Source organism: Takifugu flavidus, chromosome 14, assembly GCF_003711565.1.
Source record: "Takifugu flavidus isolate HTHZ2018 chromosome 14, ASM371156v2, whole genome shotgun sequence".
In the NCBI taxonomy this organism is placed as follows: domain Eukaryota; kingdom Metazoa; phylum Chordata; class Actinopteri; order Tetraodontiformes; family Tetraodontidae; genus Takifugu; species Takifugu flavidus.
In genome coordinates, this window is record NC_079533.1 from 3,832,952 (window position 1) to 3,853,323 (window position 20,372).

Consider the following 20,372-nt stretch of genomic DNA (forward strand, 5'->3'; position numbering starts at 1 on the left):
ATGGCTGGTTATCCAAGTCTATCCTTTTTCTTGCTGCTGAAGCACACAACCATCTATTCAACATGTGATAACCATGACCTCTACAAGGACAAAACTAGGGACACTGTAAGAGGATCAAGGACAAAAAGGGTTATTACTGCAAGCAGAATATCAGAATTCAGATGTAAGCAAACTATGATTTAAATAGTGGATAAAATTAGCATGTACCAAATTGAAGATTTGTGTGAGTTCATGTTGATGTATGATAGCAATAATTCCCAACATAATTCTTCACAGCTAATCATCTTCGAATATGATTACAGGTAATCACGAGTTGTTTATAGGAGCTGGTGCAGGTGAATCCAGTCGCGTTAAGCTTTTCCTTTGTAAAACTGACTTAGATAGGTTTTCTGAAAAATGGTAACATAAACCAACAAGTTTTATGTGCTTAAAATGAACGGAGAAAATTCCAACTTGAAAGCTGGGTAATTGTGTGAGTAAACGATCGATCGTACGATACGACATTTGTACGGTTTGTGAGATATATATGTCACTGATTGGTTTGTAACGGTGGGGCTAATCAACGGCGACCCTCTTTGCGGTGAATTTCCGATCACTTGCGTGAGTGGAAATTTAAACAACCACGCCCACTTGGATACAGTACTCTCCGACTCTGGAGGAGGGGTAGAAAACAAGGGAGGGGTACTCGATCCTTTTAATCAAGGCACATGAAAAGACAGCCTGAGTTATAAAACATGACCTTCAACCTAAAAGCTTGACAATGACGTCCACACCGGCTGTACTATTATTTTGAAGGACGTGGACGGAAGTTCAATAAATCGTCGTTCGTTCGACTTGACACAGCTGGTTCAGTCTAGCGAAAAAGAAACATCGATAATCTAGTGCGAACAAAAAACGTGTTTGTACGCAAACTTAACTTGTATGTGTCGAATATTTTAGTTTTGTGTTTTATCTCTGCTGGTAAAATGGGAAACTGCCACACCGTCGGACCAAACGAGGCCCTTGTGGTGTCAGGTAATGTGACCGACCGTCAGCGATGTGTTTCAGCGCCTCGAGTCCGTTCCTGCCTCGTTGAGCTCGAAGGATTTACTGGAAAGAACCCATAAAACCGACAAAATAACGTTTTGATGCTTATCTCACCCGCATCAATGGATTTAGATATAACTCGTGCAGATAATGCTGTTTCGTCGGGATCAAATTACCCCCACGGGTTTCAACACTTGGCGCCCCACCCCCGGGACAAATGGAGACGTTTGTTTGGTTTGGGGCTGCAATTGTGACTTTACATGAGCTTTTCTTGGTGTCGATGAATGTTCTCGGTCTTCTAGGTCGAGATTTTCTGAAGCCGAGAGTTCTTTTCTCCTCCCTTTGTCCAGCTGCTTTAGTATTTGGTGACGTAGCGACGTGAATTAAGTTGATTATGGGTCAGTTCTCCGACAGCGCTGACCTGGTCGACCATAAAGCACTTTGTATCTTCGGGTTTTGTCGGATGTTAACTAAGTCTTTCGAAATCATAGTAGGGAAAAATGTTCTGTTTGTTTTGTTTTTGGAAAATAAGTTTGTTTGTTTTCTTTCCTTCGTGTGGCAGGAATACCCAGTGTTGAGTTCCCAAAGGGGACCGAAGCAACCCAATCAGAAATGATGCCCCAGAAATCTGTAGTGTTATTTAAAAATCAAATGTCACATTGATCTGTTAGGGACACTTAACTGCCTGACCTTTGCCTCAGTTTATTTAATTGCTTCATAAGACATTGTTGTTCCATGCAGTCATCTTGATTGTGCAATCATTGTTCAGACTGGCCATTCAAATGATTATTTTACAGCAGGAGATGCCAAAAAATAATGCTTCTCCTTTATTTTAATTAAAATGCCAGCTTTCCTGTTTGTTTGCTTTCCCTTTGAAAAGAAACAACTGAGCTTCCAGTATTTCTGTTGGGACTTTGGTCACTAATATGCTGTTTATATTGAACCATCTGTACTGTCCATCAGAAGTGGATTACACAGGAAAAGCGTACTTAATTACAATAAACAGCAAAACCATAACAGCTTTCTGTGTCCCACAAATGTAAGGATTTTTGGTGGTTGTTGTATTTTGGTCCCAGTGTTAGCCCTGATTCATGGGTCCGGACCCCTGCGCTGTGGAGTTTTAAATGTTGCCAGGAATCTCAGCTATGTCTGTGTTCCCCTGCAGCAGCACGCACCCCCCCCCCCCCCCCCGCCCCAGCCCCAGTGCAATGTCCAGTATATCTGTATGTTCAGAGTTTGGTACCAGTCCTTACTCATTCACAGCCTCATTCTGAATATCATCAGGCTCTTGTTCACATTTTTAACGCTAAAAAATAGAATCACTGGTCACATTCAGGAACCTGTTCCTTTTGTTGAGTTTCAGCACTTCTGCCAATGTCACACGTGATGTTCTGATAATCCAAGGCTTTATTATATGAAGTTCATTAGGGGCTAATGCCGTTCTGTTTAGTTTGATTTGACATGCTTTCTCAGCCTGCATGTTGTGTTGCTACTGGTTCCTGTGGTGTTTTGCAGTGACTCCAAGAAGTGCTTTCTGTTGTGGTTGTGTGAAATATAGAGCAGCTTGAAGCAACTGTATGAGCTGACTTGGAAATTTATTGTAAATGTAAGAAGGTCTAGCAGTTATTTTATTAGTTTATTAGACATAGACCTAACATAGACCCCACATTTAAAGTGTGATGGTTGGGAATGTCAAGCTGAGCACTATTTAACCATCATACTGAGGCCATGTGGTAGGCGAAATAACTACCGTATTACTTGACTTGTCTATCGTATGTGTTGATAAAAATGTTACTACTTGTGAATCAGAGGTATTTTGTGATTTATATGTGTTTTGTGTTCTGCATGTAGGACAGTCAAAAAGGTGAAACACACAGACAAAGTAACTGTTCACAGTGAAACTAAAGAGGAAAAACAGCTTTGTGGTTGTGGATTGCTGCACGTGATCTTGAAAAGCATTTGTAGACTTGCACAACCAATACATTGTGTGTCTAATCTGTATTCTTACTTCTCATTTTGGTTTAAATGTCAAGGAGTCAATGTAAACATATAAGAAACACTTTCCTTTTAATTTAATAGTGACTTTATTTGGATACCTCTCACCAAGATGAATGCAGTATCTCAGAAAACCTTTCTACATGGTATCTCGCATTTACTGGGAGTTGAGGGTGACCTCTATAGATTTTGTAGATCAGAGCTTAAAGAAAAAGTAGTTGTCCTAAAAGTATTTTATCCCTAACCTATTGTGTTGGTTGTTTTGATACTAATGCCAATTAAAGCATGCCTTGGTCCTTTCCGGTGTCATTGAATTCAGTTTGCATTGTGTTGCTTCTAAAGGTGGATGCTGTGGATCTGATGAGAAGACCTATGTTGTGGGAGGCTGGGCGTGGGCCTGGTGGCTCATCTCTGACATCCAGAGGTATGCCGTCCCTCGCCTCTCCTCGCTGCTCACAGATTCCTCAAAAGCTTTGATATACAGATGTTTTTAGGTCTGCATAAATAGGAATGACTTACAACTTGTCCCAAACTACATTGTAATACTAGATGTTTTACTGTGCTACCACATTCTGCTTCACCTCCAGCAAACCAGCTTGTTAGAACTTTGTGGATAGAGTGAATAGATAGAGATATAGAATAGATATTAAATGATAATGTGCATGAAACATTTACACAAACTGTCAACTTAGGAGTTCTGGTCAATGCTCAAACCATTTGTTTGACTTTAGCATATATTGCCATTTTCAAGATATGTACGGTAGTTATTATCAAACTAAATATATTATAAAGTAGCACATGTTATGACAATTGACATACACAACCAGTGATAATGTTTTGTTTCTAGAGATTGTCTTTTATTGGATATCTCATTTGGTGTTTTTCTGCATCTTGGAATATGCTAACCTGCTATGCTTTGTCTGGTGTCGATGGCTCCCGTCTTAGTTCCTGTGTTTCTTCCTTAATCTCTGTCTCTCTCTCTCTCTTTCTCTGTCTGCTCTTGTTGCTCGGAATTACCATGGTTGGATTAATAAATACCCATTTAGAGTCAGGAATCTTCCTTGATCTAGTTTGGTTAACAATTCAGATGCTCTCCTGGATTAGTTGCTACAGCTTTTACATCTTTTGGATTTCTCAGTTGCAGCTCCTTTATCCTTTAACCATGGGTGCATAAGCTAATGACCAGAAAGCACCATAACAACATAAGAGTGCAGTAATCCCATTATTGTCCAGGCCTCATCTCATCGATTTTATTCATCTGGAAAGAGGTGGTAGGCTCCAATATCTACCCCACTGACTAGAGTAAAGCATGAGAACTGCTGTGGTTGTTTTCTCAGCTCTGCAACATGATCTTAAATCAACAGTCCATTTAGACTCGGAGTCAAGTGGGACGTGACGATTGTTTATCGATGCAGGTTTTCTGAAATCATATACATGGATTTGGGTGGCGGTTTGATGAAGAATCCTTTCAACACCTGCATGAATTTGAGTTATTTCCAGCTTATTGAAATGGTTGGCAGGATTCAAGTGTATTATTGCATTTGGTTTTTGCAAAACAATGAAAAACAGCCCTTGAGACTAAAATCAGGATAAAAAATGATGAGAATGTGCAATATAACCCTCTTTACCCCACCAGTATTCCTCTTTGCCATGGTTACTGACATTCCTAACAGCTGTTGTCCAACTTATTGTTTTGCTTTTGCTATTCCTGCCTGCCTGTCCGCCTGTGTAGAATGTCTCTGGAGGTTATGACCATCCTCTGTCGCTGTGAGAATATCGAAACCTCGGAGGGTGTTCCCCTGGATGTGACAGGGGTGGCTCAGGTAATGCATTTCTAAAGACCAGACAAAAAAACAGTGGCTGGTGATGGAAACCAAAGGAAGACCAAGGAAAATGGTTGAAATAACGAGCTAACATTCTGTTTGTTTTTCCCATCTTTGCGGCTTTTCCCCTCAGCACTGTAAGGGAGACAAGCAACCGTCACTACCCGGGGCTTTGCCATAACGCTTTACTCTTGTGTCACCTGTGGCAACGGGGTCAAACAAATGAAGGCTGTAAAACACTACCGGTAGATACAAATTGGCTTACCTAAAGCATTTGTTTTAAATAATTTGGATCAAAAAGCTTAAATCCCACGTGGCCTGAGCATCTGATTGTGCTCCGTTGTTAGTGATCTGGAGTCCTTGGGTGAATGGTTTCACTGTGTCCTCTTCCTTGTGTTCTGGTCCTTCCCTTCATTTGCTTTCCCTCCAAACATGTCAATTTTTATTTTATATTTTTCCACATTTTTCACAGGATAACGCTTGAGATTATGACCCTGCAACCCAAGTGTGAGGATGTAGAGACAGCGGAGGGTGTAGCTATTACTGTCACTGGGGTGGCTCAGGTAAATCACCACACTTGTCTGGGAATGCCAGTTCAGACTCCACAAACACCTCCCCACCCTCTCTCCTCATCTTCCCCGTCTTTTCTCTGGCATTACTCCACAATTACAGCAGAGGTGGTTTTTCATACAGAGGGCTCAATTCCATATCTGCATCTGCATTTCTGAGGACACCAATAATAGAGATATGTGATATGGACTGTCTGCATGGTCTTCCCCCTACATATATTAGAAAAAAACAGGAGATTGCAATCTGACAGCCTGCATTCAGACTGAAAGTTATGTTGGAATATCAAAACCACAGCACACATAACTATTACAAAGAAGTGATTCTTTTGTAAAGGTTTATGACAGTGATGCTCAGTCTGGATTTAGGTTGCAGTTTTTTTGTTCTTTGTGTAATGTGTAATTTTCTTTCTTTTTATTATCATCTGCTTTTTCAACAGGTTTCATCTAATGTTGATTAAGTCTCTGATGTTGAATGATTTAAAATAATTTCCAGAATCTAAAATTTAGTCAGGCAAATCAGACCTGTCACCTTCACAAAAAGCTATCCCAGAGTTATATTCTTCACAAACTTTGATCCATCACAACCTTCATTCTAATAATAGATATCAATCAATTAATCAAACAATCAATCAATCTTTATTTATTGACACATAATAAAGGGTTTCTTTAAGTTACACCTCAGAGCTCATTGATTTATTGTTGTGGCCAAACTTGTCTAATGGGGGAGTTTTTACTTTAGATAAACAATGCTTGTTACATTAGTTTGAAGAATTTCTAATGCTGAAAACACCAGAGATTGTTATTCTGTAATTCCTTAAATATTTAAGGTAATTAAAATACTTAGAAATAGACCTAATCAATAAAATACAACAGCCCTGAAGATAAGAGAAGTGTGAGAGTGATTTTTCCTGGTGAGAGACAGGAAACCTGTCAAGGGGGAATTCCTGCTTGTCACCCAGTGGCTCTTAGGTACTGGCACCCCTGATGTCACCAATGAGGAATTCGTTTTTGTTATTAAAAGTAAATGGGTGGATACAATTTTTTTTTTTTTTTTTTTTTTTTTTAAAAGGACAAAATTAAATCATAGACTAAAGATTGAGCGCAGGATAAATGGCTTTGGTTAAAAAAGGGTAACTACAGTAAAAGAACGGACTATAAAGATAACTCTCAGGAGTGGCTTAGTGTCAACAATCGCCTTGTAAATAACTTGATGTCTGACCTAATTTAGTCAAAGTCATCGTTCAGTTAAGGCTCTAAACCACTGTTTTTAATATTTCCTGAAATGATAACCTGCCCTTCATCACTTCCCTGTTTCATCTGCATGCCTGTTTGTCGTTTTGTTTTTTAAGATTCTCAGTTGTGTGTTGTGGTCTCAGTCATGGCAGTGTGTTCCTCTGTGTGTTCTGACATGCATGCTAACAATGAGCCCACTGTTTGGAGATGAACAGCCCCTCACTCTCGCACCGTTTACTTCGCAGACTTATCAAGGCCCAATGTGATTTGCTCAACTTCAGCCAAAGCCATTGCAGGACTCACGTCTCATGGCAACAGGAGATATTTTCCCTGTGTTTAGTTTGGGAGGGAGGCATTTGGATAATTTAAAGCCACCAGAGTAGAATGAGGAACGATGAATGTTAATGTTCGCGGTCCTGTTAATTTATGGAGAAATTTCTGAACGATTAAAATATTTTTGAATTGAAGAAAAAAATCATGTGAAATCTACCTTGACATATGTTCTTGTAAATCTGGGATGTAGAGGGATGTGTGACTTTAGAGGAGGTGGAAGAAAGAGTGATGGAATTAGATTGGGTGAAGGTAGAATGTAAGGAGTTAAGGCCAAGGGATGACCACCACTGAGTCCAGTCTTTAGCCCAGTCTAGCCATGGCACAGCTCCCCCTGCTGCCTGCTTCTGCTGGCCTCTGTGGTTGTATGGCTGGTTTGCAGCCTGTTGTGTATGGAATGATGTCCATCTACCCTGATATTTTGTTGCCCTTCTTCTTATTCTGAGTGCATGTTGCAAGTTAAAACCCAACCATGAGCAGACCTCTCACCTAAGGACCCAGCTCACTCTTTTTTTATTTACAGCTCCAGTGGAGTACATCACCTAAAATCTTGTCTTCTTTTTTTTTCCTGATTTCTTGACTGTTAATATGACCTCTTTTACTCTGAGACCTCGTGAAGTTAATCTCCATTTTTTCCCCCCATTTTTTCTAAATGTATTGTCCATTAATCAGTTTTCCTCTTCATTTGACAAAATCAAAATGATCTTGAATTAAAAGTGCTGTTGCTGATCCCAACGACACAGCTACAGTGTTTTACATTTTGATGGAGTATTCCCTGTGAAGTCCTCTGATTTGTTTCATCGAAAGTGAACAAGATATCACTCTAATTGATCTCAATACATTCTGGCAGATAAAAGTAGCCACACAGAATGTTATAAATCTTTGTCTAAGGTGAGTACCTTGGATGCTTTTGCACCTTCTCTGCAGCCACAAGCTGTAGATTTAGCTCAACATTTATAAACTGTGCATGACTACACATGCATGCACTTCAAATCAGATGTACTTTATAACTGTGGATTTAACTTTCCCATTTGTGATTGATTTGTTCCTGAGTTCTAAAAACAATTCCTTTAGTCAAAAATAAGTGGTCTGTGGAAAAATGACTGAGCAGAGTACCAGAAAGGCTGACAACTGTTTTGTTGTCAGACTGCATCGTGTGTGTGTGTGTGTGTGTGTGTGTGTGTGTGTGTGTGTGTGTGTGGTGTGTGTGTGTGTGTGTGTGTGGTGTGTGTGTGTGTGTGTGTGTGTGTGTGTGTGTGTTGTGTGTTTGTGTGTTTGTGTGTTTGTCTGTTTGTCTGTTTGTCTGTCTGTGCTTGTGCACTTGTGTGTGTGTGTTCAACTGACGGTCTCTTGTTACATTGGCATCAGGTGAAGGTGATGACAGAGAAAGAGCTTTTGGGTTATGCCTGTGAGCAGTTCCTTGGGAAGACTGTCATGGAGATCAAGAGTGTCATCCTGCAGACCCTAGAGGGTCACCTGCGTGCTATTCTTGGTGGGTAGTCACAAGATTTTAACTTATTTTTTTGCTAATGGAGTGGCTCTTTTTCTTGACCTAAATGTAATCACTGAGTTGCATCTTCAAACTGAACAGCAGTGGGTGATTTTCGGACCCACATGCTGAAAAGCCAGGGTGCCGTTTATGAGTATGGTAGTTACAGGTGGTACAGGTTACTTTAAAGTATATGGATGCAGGGATTCTGTTTTGTAAACCAAGGTCTGTCTTTTCTTAATACACATTTTAAAATGAGGCAGGTCTTTTTTAGAGTCTGTCAGTCCGAAAAGGTTTTAGAACTTTTGATATTGTGCCAATTACCCAGAGGCCCCTTAAGTCACTGCTTCAACTTTTCCCATTTTCACTTCCTTTGCTTTAGAATGTGTAATGCAAATACAGCTATGAAACTTTATCCATCATGCTGACAAAGCATCACATTAATTTTGGGCTTGTCATTTCAGGCACTCTTACCGTTGAACAGATTTACCAGGACAGAGATAAGTTTGCCACGCTGGTGCGAGAAGTGGCTGCTCCTGATGTGGGCCGCATGGGGATCGAGATCCTCAGCTTCACCATCAAGGTGTGCCTCTGGCTTCTTTTGTATTTCTGTTTAAAACAATCCCAATTCCTTTGAATACAATACAACAATTCCCTTTTATACAGCTGAATGAGGTGTGTTGAGCCTTCAACCAGTCACACATTGACTCGCTTTACACATTTACTTTGGCACTTTTGACAGGATGTGTATGATAAAGTCGAGTACCTGAGCTCGCTGGGTAAAACGCAGACAGCTGCAGTCCAGAGGGATGCAGACATTGGTGTAGCAGAGGCAGAAAGAGATGCTGGCATTAGGGTAAGAGCACCACAAATCATGTGTGACGTCTCTTGGTGTTTGATTAAACTCCTCCCAATCCGTCGGCCTGCCGTTGTCTTTCAGGAAGCTGAGTGCAAGAAAGAAATGATGGATACAAAGTTTTTAGCTGACACAAAAATGGCCGACTCCAAGCGAGAGCTGGAAATGCAGAAGGCTTCCTTCAATCAAGAAGTGAACACAAAGGTATGATGGTGTAATGATGCCACGTCTGATGTCCTGGCAGACTAAACCTGACTAGAGTCTCTCCAGAAAGCAGAGGCTCAGCTGGCTTACGAGCTACAGGCTGCCAAAGAGCAGCAGAAAATCCGTATGGAGGAGATCGAAATCGAGGTGGTGCAGAGGAAGAAGCAGATCTCCATTGAGGAGAAGGAGATCGAGCGCACAGACAAGGAGCTCATCGCCATCGTGAAGAGACCTGCTGAGGCCGAAGCCTATAAGATGCAGCAGCTGGCTGAGGGACACAAGTAAGTGATCTGATGCATAGTTTGAATCCCAGCGTTATTTCTTGGACTTATGGAGATGAAACATTGGCTTCGTGGTTATCCCCTTGGAATTTCCATTCTCCTGCTTTCATTCACTTAATATTATTCCATTCTGAATTTTTTTTAAGGAAACATGAGGGATTAATCCAAGCCCCAGTGTCATCCCTGTAGAAGTCTTACATTTACATGTACAAAGCTGATGTTTATGTCATACAGTATCTTTTCTTGAGTTTACATGAGGCTGACGGTTAAATAAAGGAAGGGGAGATTATGTTGAGAAACACTTGTGCGTCCAGGACAAAGACGGTGCTGACGGCTCAGGCAGAGGCTGAAAAGATCCGCTTCATCGGAGAGGCAGAGGCTGCGTCAATTGAAGCGGTAGGAAAGGCAGAGGCTGAGAAGATGAGGCTGAAAGCTGAAGCCTACCAGCAATATGGCGAGGCTGCCAAAACTGCTCTTGTCCTGGAGGCTCTGCCCAAGGTCTGCACCACCTCTACACATAGCTGGTTCAACACATTGATTTCTATACCCCATAGTCCCATTGCTGTAAGGTTGGAACTAACATTTAAGTACGACACACACCCAAACTAGAAGATTCATCCGATCACTAAGGAGCCATGTATCAGCAGCACTGTCAGTCCTCTCCTGTTTTATCAACAAACATCTATATTTGTCCAGATTGCTGGTAAGGTGGCTGCACCATTGGCCAGAACCAATGAGATCGTAATTTTGAGCGGGGAAGGAAGTCGGGTCACTGGAGAGGTGAACCGCCTATTAGCCGAACTGCCAGTGTCGGTCCATGCTCTGACTGGAGTGGATCTGACCAAGGTAAGAGTGTCGTCGCGCTCCCCTGCCTCTCAGTAAGTCCTCTTTAATTGAATCTCCTCTCCTCCGACTTCCCCCCACAGATGCCTCTACTGCAGAAGATGGTCGGCCAAACCGCCATATGACGACTCAGGCCACAAAATCCACACTGAATCCTTCAACGGGTATCTGCCTCAAGCATGACAGTTGACATTTTGTTTTAGTTCAGCCTTTTAGCCAATTTTATTTGTCCAAGAACACTTGATGGCAACCAGTTTTTTTTTTTTTTTCTAAAAATATTTTTTTTAATGTTTCCAATTTTTCTATCAGAACCAAATCTGGGGTTGTTGCGTCCAGGTTGTGTGTATCCTCTGTCATTTTTATGGTTTATTTTAAACACAACAGTCTAGAGCCAGAATTTTTATGCTGCAACTCTGTTCAGTACTCTATACCATCCAAAGCCAAGTTGGGTATTTTTGAGAAATAAACCTGTAGTTAAATATCATATGATTAAAAATATGAGCTATATATGATCAGATATTTAAATAACTAAATAAGTTAGATAGATGATGATTTTTTTGGCTGTAGTCAGTGTTTTTTCCTTAAAGTTGTTTCTATTAATACCCAGCTTGAACAGTAGACTGAACACCACCCTCACTAATTTACTTCCAAGTTAGCAAATATATGTCTACTCTTACCTCTGGTATCTTCATCTACATAGTTCTAATATGCAGTGCCTGTTCACCATTCAAGTGCCCAAACTGGAGGAGGGTGGTCTGGCTTTAGAGGGATGTGTACAATAGCTGGGAGAGGTGTCAATGTAGCCTTCTGGTCTATGAATATCCGCTTTTACTAACAGAGATGTTTAGTCTTCAAATGTTTGTGGTGTGTTTAAACACAAGTCGATGTATATGCTCAAGCATCACATGACACAAAGCCATGCGTAGAAACAATTAGCCTTAACCAGTAATCGCCTGCCAGACCAAGTGAACATTTCCTTTGTCCTTGCGTTGATTCTGACTAGACGTCCGCTCAGATGAAACATCCGCTTTCTTTTACTCAGCTGTATGTACCTGATATTGATCCTGCTATATATCATGTTCTCCTGGTTAAACGTTGCTGCCATGTTGCTTATCTGGCTACACCCAGTCTGTGATAACGTTTCAGGTCTTGCATGTTGCACTCAGTTCATTAGTAAAGTTCAAGGATAAGAATGTGATGAGGTTTACAGAGGTTTGTTTGATTTAGCTGGAAATATGGGGAAGTTTGAATAGTTGGGCCAGTTTTTCTATAGCGGGATTGAAACCAATCTGTTACGTTTTAGGTGAAACCACTTTTCTGCACCTGTGACTGATTTTTCTGCCACATCAGCAGGGTTGTTTCTCAGCTTTTCTGTGAATTAAACATGAGGCGTGGCATTTCCCCATGTGGCTCTGTATGGGCCATCCCAGGTCTGATGAGTCCTTCCCTGATTTCTCCTGTTTTGGTCTGGAATTTTCTTCATGAATCCACCAGGCTGTGCTCATGCTCACGCTTCAGTGCCAGTCATTATCTGCAGTTAGACAGCAGCATGACGTGGCACCAGAATGTGTTTAGCTGAAAAATAAAACAGTTGTGGAAAACCTCTCAACCATGTTAATGTGCTTTTTTGATGTTGAAAAAGGGTAATATTACATAAAATGGTCCAAAGGTCAATTTTATTTTTGCCTTTTTATAAAACAGGCAGATGTTGAAGTAGAGGTTGGCGATCCTCAAGTGAATTTGACCAGACTGAGTGTCAGAATGTTGTATAATGCAACTACAGCCGTAAGTTCTGTTTCTGGTTTCTGCACTATGCAGTAAACATACCAGGAAATAGATTGTATCCCAACTGTTGCAAATATTCTAATAACCTTTCCTTCTAGACATCTGAAAGTATTCAGTATATGACCGTCACAGTGAGTGCCAAAAAACACATCTCCATTTGAATTAATTCATCCCCAACATCTTGTCTGATTTTAAAGGAGAGTGACTAAAGACCAAAACACTACAATCTAGCCTTATCAACTTCATCTGGTGTCTGTAATGGAATAATATTGTCGCTTTTCATGTAATGTTGATTTTTGGAAAACTGGCATGGCATTTTAAGCATGTGTTCAAGTTAATCTGTGTTGTGTTATAATAAATGTTACATCACTTCCTCAATGTCTGTAGCTTTGTGATAAACTAGCTTTTGACTTTCGAAGTACCAAGACTATAACTAACCAACAACTTCTAGAAGGAATAAAATAAAAAATGAAGATTTTAAAGAAAAAATGTTTTCATTTTTTGTTGAGCTTCTATTTAACCAATTTGTAAAATATTCTTCCTATACTCATTTTATGGTAATAATGGTTTCAGGTTGGTTTCATCTTCTAGCCTGAAGGTGGCAGTCATGTCATCTCCCACAGGATGAGCATTGCCTTCCCCCCACAAACACACACACCACCACCACCCCGCTACCCACTTCAACTGAGAACTACCAATGTTGTGACTGTTCTTTATTAGTAATGTAGCAATTAATCATCCATTCAAGGCCATTAACCATTAAAATAATTAGAATTGATAATAAGTATATGACAGATGGTCTAGCCCTTTCTGTAAATTCATTAAAATTAGTTATTGTTTCAATTTAATTTATTTAATTGACTGATTGGCATTAAGTTACAGATTACTACATATGGCTATAACATTTTCATTTTTTTCTTGAAATATGAAATGGGAATATAAAATATAGTGAGACCTAAACAATTTTTTTGATGATTCCTAAATGTTTCTTTTTAATGACTATATGCAGAATATGGTTTATATTACTCCTTCATAGTTCATAGACCAAATGACTAACGGGTGATATTATTGACTTTATTAGCCTTTTAGTAACTTATGTATTTTAATTTGTATTACACGCAGATAAAAGAGTCTCGTCTCAACGTCGGCAGCATGTTGCAGCGACCGTAAGACTCTATTTGAGACCAAGTCTTCCTCTGATCTTGAATAAAGCTGATGTTTTGCACAACAGGTTCTTTCAATGTTTGTGCCTCTGCAGAAGAACAAAAAACTTATCTGTGAATGCAACTGGATTTTTGAGACTTTCTGCAACAGATAAGTGTTTGGAGCAAAGCAAGCCACCCAGATCCTCCTATCTCCGTCCTTATCTTTGTCTCCAGCCTGCAGGAGAACTGCTCACACCCTGAAGCAGCTCCCACACCCAGGAGTGCCCATGCTTGCCCACCAGTACTTTCCTGAAGACACTCATGAGCAAAGAGCTGCACATTTAAAGAGGTGAAGAACAGCAACTGCACAGCTGCAGGTTTGTATTCACTATAATGACTGAAATGACCCCCTAATGACAGATGATTCACATATATACTGATCAGGCATAACATTATGACCCTGCCTGATATGGTGTTGGTCCCCCTTTTGCTACCAACACAGTCCTGACCCATCAAACCACAGACTCCACTAGATCCCTGAATGGTCTAGTGTTGGTCTGCAGCAATGCTTGAGGTGATAGAAGATGTCAAAGTATGGATGCCAAGGCAGAACCCCATCCAAACTTCTCATGTCCTCCACCCTGGTGATCCATCAGGCCAGACCACTTTCTTCCATTCCTCAGTGCACCAATTCTGCCCATTGATGGTGCTTTCAGCAGTGGACAGGGGTCATTGTGGGCTCCCTAACTGGTCTGCAACCTCACAGCTCCATACACAATAAGTTACTAAGTATTCTTACAGCTTTTTGTCGGAACCAGTGTTAACGGCTCGAGCAGTTTTAGCTACATTTAGGGTATGTATACATAGATCTTGTATATTTATATGTGCATGACATATCTTTTTAAGAATGCAGACAATCTGTACAATCTCTGTGATTTTTTTTAAAAGGCAATAATGTTTACCAGCTCTCTCAGGTTCACATAATTTGATGCCTTGAGCTCGATATGCATTTCGACACATCTAATAAAAGAGAGCTCAGCTTTTCCATATCCTGGAATCTAGCTGAGCCAAAGAAAAAATATTAATAAGACGGATATGTGACAGTAGCTGACATATAGCACTATTAAATTCCAAGCCAGGGAACCATCACGCATAAATTCACGGGCTGTGAGTCAGGATTTAAGAGGCGCAGCCTTTTATAACATTGTCAGATAAAGGAACCGTGAGTTAATCGCTTCTTGGTTTTTAATCACACATGTAAATCAGAGGGTTGATCATCCCAAAGGTGGAAAAACAAATGATTTTTTTTCTATGACCTTCAATATTTAGTCTTATTTAAATCATATCCTTGAATGCAGAAAGTAAAAAGGAGAATAAAGCTATTAGCCTGAAAAAAGAAGGGTGTGGGGCCATCAGAAGACGGCCACGTTTCAGCCAGATAAGACAAAGTTAACCTCAAGCTGTCTGGTCCGCCCAGATGTCATCGGGGTATGCTAATGAGCTGGGAGCCTTTAAGTGTCAGAGACCAGCAAGCAGAGTGTTGGGAGTCTGAACCACATGTGGTCACGTCACAGTGGATGAAGAAACAGAGGTAAGTGAACAAGATGGGTCACGACGGTGGTGGACTCTTCCATTTTTTTCTACGGTATATTTAATTATTCCCTGGGCAATCTCTTTAATGTCTCTTCCTTTATTTCACAGACCGTACATGAAGCTGGGAGTCGCTGAAACCGTTATGTCTTGTGCCCTGGACAGGATATCATCTAATACTGTAAGTTTATTAAAGAGACACTACAGTATAGATGATGTACTATCCAGGGGTTCAGTCCTCCTCCGTCTCCATCGGCACACACTCAGGAGGCTCTCACTGGCTGCTCTCTGCAGGGGAGGCCCGTCAAACCGTTACCATTACTGAGTTTCAGTTATGGTAAGGGTTCCACGGTTCTCGCTCAAAGTCATCAGCACCCAGAGGACGGTCCGCTGTTGTTATGAGATGTACTTGTGAGGAAATAAAGTGTGGTCCATTGAAACAAACGAGCACCTTATTTCTTCCATCAGTTGGTGTGTAAAAGGGGTTTTAATGTTCTGGCTGATCCGTACATCCGTTTGGAAGTTTTCCAGCCGTGGTTGGCTTGTCTGGAGTGTTGATCACTGTTGCACAACGGGCTGGTCTAATCACTGGGAAGCAGACGTTTGCTGAGATCAGGGGAAGCTGTAGGGGCTTACAGAGACATTTAAGTCTCTCTCTCTCACACACACACACACAGTCCTGCCTCACTTTAAGCCACTGACTGGGTATTCACCAAAATGGCCCAGATAGAGTAAACATGGAGTTAAAATCATAGGCGGCAGGAATGAATCCAATCACCATTATCCGACCTATTTCAGCACCAGGTTAGTGCTCCATTTGGCCATCCATTAGTGAGACTATTCAACCCCGGGTGGGGGGCAGCACTGAGCTTTAAAGGGCCTTGAATGTGAGGGTTTGGGGGAGGAAAGGATGGAGTCAGGGAAACAAAAACAGGGTTGGTTGGGCCCAGTTGAAAGGCAGCAGTAGAGGCTAAATTGATGTGAGCTATATGTAGAACAGAGGCGGATGCTGCATCTGGGACACCTGAGTGAACATGACTGTGCAGCTCCTACTCAAAGAGTTCTGAATGCTAAAGATAAATCAGTCTTCACAGCACAGACATGTCAACCATAACTACTCCAGGATAGATTAATCATTGATAGAGAAATAGGAACAAATACAGTAGCTGGGTTTATTGAATATATTGTTGAATATCATTTCTACATGTTTTTTTTTCTTTCATTTTACACAATAACAGCAGCGGCCTCTTCAGATATGAAAAAATATAGTGTCAATTCAAACAAGTGGCGGTTTCATCCCTTTAGGTCTTCAGTTTGACTGACAGCTTCAGTTTTATGTTCCTCAGGAAGACTCGGCCTAGGTCCTCCCCGGCCTCTTGGGCCATACGCGCTACCACCTGGCCAGCTGTGCCAATCAGCATCTTCTGCAGACACACACAAAAACTCTATCAGCGACCCAAAATATCCAAACCTTCTATCTCAGTAGCTTTAGTGTGACTTAACATTTTCCGTGAGGTAGCAGGAACATCTGATGAGAAATGAGAAGCTCAACAAATATTCAGACTCTGGGGATAAAGTGTCCATTAATCTGAGGTCTCATCTCGACCGTTCAAAACGTTTTTTATCAAAAGTATTCATGAAATAAATGTGCATGGATTTGCTACACAAAAACGACAGGAAGAGATTGGTCTGAAGCTCTCTACTTGTAAAGAGGTCAGTGGCCTTGAAAAGATTTTGGCACACTCAGGCACAGCCTCAAATATACTCTGCCATTAAAGATGCATGGCTAAGAAAGGCTGCTCAAATATTTACAAGTTAAAACACTAGGAGAATAAAAATCCGAGGCGGTGGAATGACATATGTGAAACCTTAAAAGGCCACAGGTGTTATTGGGAGAGCAGAGAGGCTTGACTCCATAGAGTTTTCTAAAAAATACAGAAACACACCAGAGACTGATTCTAGTCTAATTCACAGATTTAAAACTACATTGTAGCAACATTTAAAAAGAGGACATTTAGTGTATCCCGATAAATCTAATACATGGTTAGAGTTCTTACCATGTGAGTGTCTTTCTTGGCATAAAGCTTGACATTGATATGGAGCTCGCCATTTTCACCCTCTTGCCAGAATTCAATAGACTGTAAACAGACAAAAGGTTATCAGGTTGTTGTGGACATTTTAGAGATTAAATCATTCCCTTAAAACAAGCAGATCATTCTACTGTCTAAAAAACCAGAGAACTCCAGGTGACCATGTCATCTTTGGCACAGGTCACCTGTGGCGGTGCTAAAACAGTCATAGTGTGTGAGCGCCCCAGGGTTGGCGGCTCAGTGGAGACCTGCAATAGAAGGATTTTTATTCAGTGATGTGGGCATGTTGAGAAGCTTTCTGGATAAGACCCGCCAGCTTATTCTAATGAGGACTAGCAGGCGAGACACTCACTTGAAACTCACATTTCTTTTGCCTCTTTTAAGCACGGCCACTGAGTTACAAGCCATCACCACACCATACACTGAGCCCTGCAGAGCAGTCGTGTCCACTGTCCAGTAATGTCCCAATCTGGTGAAGACTGCTCACAGTTGAACTTGGCTCATAAATCTACTCTGAAATCTGCAGCTGCCTGGCTGTAAGTGCCCAGCCTCTTCTCAATCAGTAATCCTGTGACGGACACTGTTGAATGCTGTTAAATGAACAATGAGCTTAATTTCCCTCTCTGGTGATCCACTGTATTGCAACTGTCAACTGTGCCCCTGATGTAAATCAGTGCAAAATTTTTAATTCAAGGAGTGTTTCAGAATCTCAAGGCTATGTGTGAACGACAGAGGAATGCAAAACTGTGTCTTCAAACCTAAAAAGAAAAATGGTTGAAAATGCCTTTTGTTGTACTTGGGAAACACCTGTGTCACTGCATAGGGCACTTCCTGAGGCAGATACTCCAGAAGCTTCTCCCTGATGAGGTTGGTGCAGACTTCCTCTGGACTTTGATCTGTTAGGACCTCACTATGGTACTTCCAAGACCCTGTTTTGGCTTTAGTAATGAAGTATGTCTACACAACCAGGATGAGGAAAAACACAAATATAGAGTCAGTTCAGTGCTGAAATACAAACAGTGTATTTAATAAAGTTAATTTATATCCTGTACCTTCAGTGTCTCCACATCGTCACTGTCTACAGAAGAGAGCATGAAAACGTCCTTAAAGTGAGGCCATCCCAGCTGGCTCCTCAGCACTTTCAGCTGCTCTTTACTCAGCTGATAGTTCAGCTCAGAGGGGCTCTTAGTCTCTGTGTGATTCTCTTCATCCAGTGATTCCAAGTGGTTGTCAGGCAGTTTTTTAGCCCATGGAGGCTTAATCACTGGCCTAACCCGCATTTTGTGTCCATTCACCATTCCACACGTTAACACAGCTGTGATATCCAACAGCCGGTCTTTGGCCTTAACTTTATCAACCTTAAACAACAGACATCAGTAAACATTTAGGAGTGGTTTGTGACATGAATTATTACGCTTATATTCAAGGTAGTTTTCTCTGTCAACTGGACTGTGTTTCTTCTCTGTGAAGATGTTTCGCCTTCTATCCAGAAGGCTTTTTCAGTTCATGATGAAGCCTTCTGGATAGAAGGCAAAACGTCTTCACAGAGATGACTCAGAATCTACACATACTGTACACTTATATTATTTCCACCCAATTGATCTTAGAATACCTTATTCAGAACTAAGATGGCAGGGGTGTCAGGGTGCTGAGCCAAACATTTAAGCACCTCGAAATCCAACCTGCTGCACATCCACCTGTCCGCCACATCCACCATCACCACCACTGTCAAAGAAACAAAAATCTTTTTGTATAATAAACGGCCTGGTTTTAAACTGTGTAGAGGCCAATGCTTCTACATATTCTGATTAGAAAATGTTTATAAGGTTCTGTTTAAGATGTAAAAAATTAAAACCTCTATAAATAGAAAGCTGCAGTTCACGTTCAACAAAAATGTAAAAAGTTAATGTTTAAAGTGATTATTTGTCATACTTAGGTCAGCTTCTTTCACTGTGTTCCAGGGGTCCACAAGCAAAGATTTCTCCAGCTGATGTCTACAGAAAAAAGGGTTTCCATTCATATCTCATGTAAAAAGTGTTCAGCTGAGACAAAACTAACTCACCGTTTCACTTTAGATACAGTAGTGAGACCAGGAGTGTCCAGTAAAATCTACAAAACAAAAATATCGATATATATATGTAAGTATGAAAACCAGGCATTTGAAGAGCATTATTCAGAACATGGATGTCATGAACTTACTATCTGCGTGTCACCCTCTGTTAAGACACCCATGGCGCGGTTCCTGGTAGTGTGGACTTTCTTGGACACAGCAAACACCTTTGGGAAATAACCAATGACAATTGCACAACCAGTCACATCACATCTACACAAAGACTTTAGGCACCTTTCTTCCAAGGAGCTGATTGGACAATGTAGATTTTCCAGCATTTGGAGATCCTATTATGGCTACTTTCAACACTTTTGACTTTGCAGGTTGATCTGGGTGTCTCAATAATAAAGATAAGTGTTCACCTGGAAGAACACAAAATGAATCAGGAGTCACTACAAGTAAATGACAGCAGTGGGAGAAATGTTGTCTGATTGATCAGATGGATTTCAGGACATTAAATGGGATTACCGCTGTTTGGCAAAACTGAGGGCAAAGGGGCATCAGCTTTTAATATTGCCCCATTGGCCAGTCTCGTAAGAAATGCCTCTGATGTAATAAAACAGGCAGGAACGAAGACAAATCCTTTCCTCCCTTCTACACCTCTGCATGAAGCGCCACCTGCGATGATAAAGAGAGCATTAGAGTCGACGTTATACTTTGTCAGCTACTCATGCTTCAGTCCTAATAGAATGACAACAAACACGTCGATGCTGGACCGATACCTCTCAACAAATGAGCTGATTTGAGTGACTTACCTGGGAAAAGCCCCTCTGACGCGCTTTGCTTCTGGGTAGACGCCGCCAGCCGCCCACAGAAACGTACGGACCGAGCAAACACTCTGAACGCCATTGAACTTAGATGACAGATACTTGTACGTTCCGGACGACGTGAGAATACATTTATTTTCAGATAATGTGACGTATATTTACATTCACGTTTACCCACAGGATGAAGCCATGTTGACTAACGACTAACGACACGCAACTTCCGCTAAGAGAGTCTT

General features: G+C 41.1%; 3 protein-coding genes across 12 annotated transcripts in view; 2 read left to right on the plus strand and 1 right to left on the minus strand.

Annotated features, from left to right (window-relative positions):
* The first annotated feature begins 835 nt into the window (after positions 1-835).
* On the plus strand, positions 836-12,812 carry LOC130537757 (flotillin-2a). Of its 5 annotated transcripts, XR_008953683.1 has the most exons (12): positions 842-1,014; positions 3,364-3,445; positions 5,317-5,407; positions 8,345-8,468; positions 8,930-9,048; positions 9,208-9,321; positions 9,406-9,525; positions 9,592-9,806; positions 10,121-10,304; positions 10,503-10,652; positions 10,733-10,897; positions 10,929-12,812. XR_008953683.1 is itself a non-coding variant. In XM_057054770.1 (11 exons), the coding sequence occupies exons 1-11, from the start codon at positions 966-968 to the stop codon at positions 10,772-10,774; spliced, it is 1,290 nt and encodes a 429-aa protein (XP_056910750.1). In that variant the 5' UTR covers positions 836-965; the 3' UTR covers positions 10,775-12,812. The 5 variants fall into 5 exon arrangements, 4 of the variants coding, with proteins under 4 accessions (XP_056910750.1, XP_056910751.1, XP_056910754.1 ...); XM_057054770.1 differs by having other exon boundaries at positions 836-1,014; positions 10,733-12,812; XM_057054771.1 differs by lacking the exon at positions 5,317-5,407 and adding an exon at positions 4,754-4,844 and having other exon boundaries at positions 10,733-12,812.
* A 2,213-nt stretch (positions 12,813-15,025) lies between these two features.
* fam222ba (family with sequence similarity 222 member Ba) overlaps positions 15,026-20,372 on the plus strand; it is a 34,291-nt gene continuing 28,944 nt past the window's right edge. For both annotated transcript variants that reach the window (XM_057053506.1, XM_057053508.1), the window contains exons 1-2: positions 15,026-15,170; positions 15,281-15,350. The gene's annotated coding sequence lies outside the window, so the exon portion shown is untranslated. The remainder of the gene's footprint in view (positions 15,171-15,280; positions 15,351-20,372) is intronic.
* On the minus strand, positions 16,328-20,359 carry eral1 (Era-like 12S mitochondrial rRNA chaperone 1). Of its 5 annotated transcripts, none has more exons than XM_057053513.1 (12): positions 20,125-20,359; positions 19,838-19,987; positions 19,604-19,731; positions 19,459-19,536; positions 19,322-19,368; positions 19,192-19,253; positions 18,872-18,984; positions 18,312-18,617; positions 18,067-18,216; positions 17,445-17,507; positions 17,227-17,307; positions 16,328-16,593 (listed from the first exon to the last, which is right to left on the minus strand). In XM_057053513.1, the coding sequence occupies exons 1-12, from the start codon at positions 20,216-20,218 to the stop codon at positions 16,471-16,473; spliced, it is 1,395 nt and encodes a 464-aa protein (XP_056909493.1). In that variant the 5' UTR covers positions 20,219-20,359; the 3' UTR covers positions 16,328-16,470. The 5 variants fall into 5 exon arrangements, 4 of the variants coding, with proteins under 4 accessions (XP_056909493.1, XP_056909495.1, XP_056909496.1 ...); XR_008953550.1 differs by lacking the exon at positions 16,328-16,593 and adding an exon at positions 17,623-17,849 and having other exon boundaries at positions 17,253-17,307; XM_057053515.1 differs by lacking the exon at positions 17,445-17,507.

Bases quoted from the DNA above. Each gene is read 5' to 3' on its own strand.
- LOC130537757 (XM_057054770.1), top strand. From the start codon at position 966: ATGGGAAACTGCCACACCGTCGGACCAAACGAGGCCCTTGTGGTGTCA. The intron at 8,469-8,929 runs GTGGGTAGTCAC...TTGTCATTTCAG, and splicing joins TCACCTGCGTGCTATTCTTG to GCACTCTTACCGTTGAACAG. The intron at 9,322-9,405 runs GTAAGAGCACCA...GTTGTCTTTCAG, and splicing joins AAAGAGATGCTGGCATTAGG to GAAGCTGAGTGCAAGAAAGA.
- eral1 (XM_057053513.1), bottom strand. From the start codon at position 20,218: ATGGCGTTCAGAGTGTTTGCTCGGTCCGTACGTTTCTGTGGGCGGCTG. The intron at 19,537-19,603 runs GTGCCTAAAGTC...TATTTCCCAAAG, and splicing joins ATCAGCTCCTTGGAAGAAAG to GTGTTTGCTGTGTCCAAGAA. The intron at 19,369-19,458 runs GTAAGTTCATGA...TTTGTTTTGTAG, and splicing joins CAGAGGGTGACACGCAGATA to ATTTTACTGGACACTCCTGG.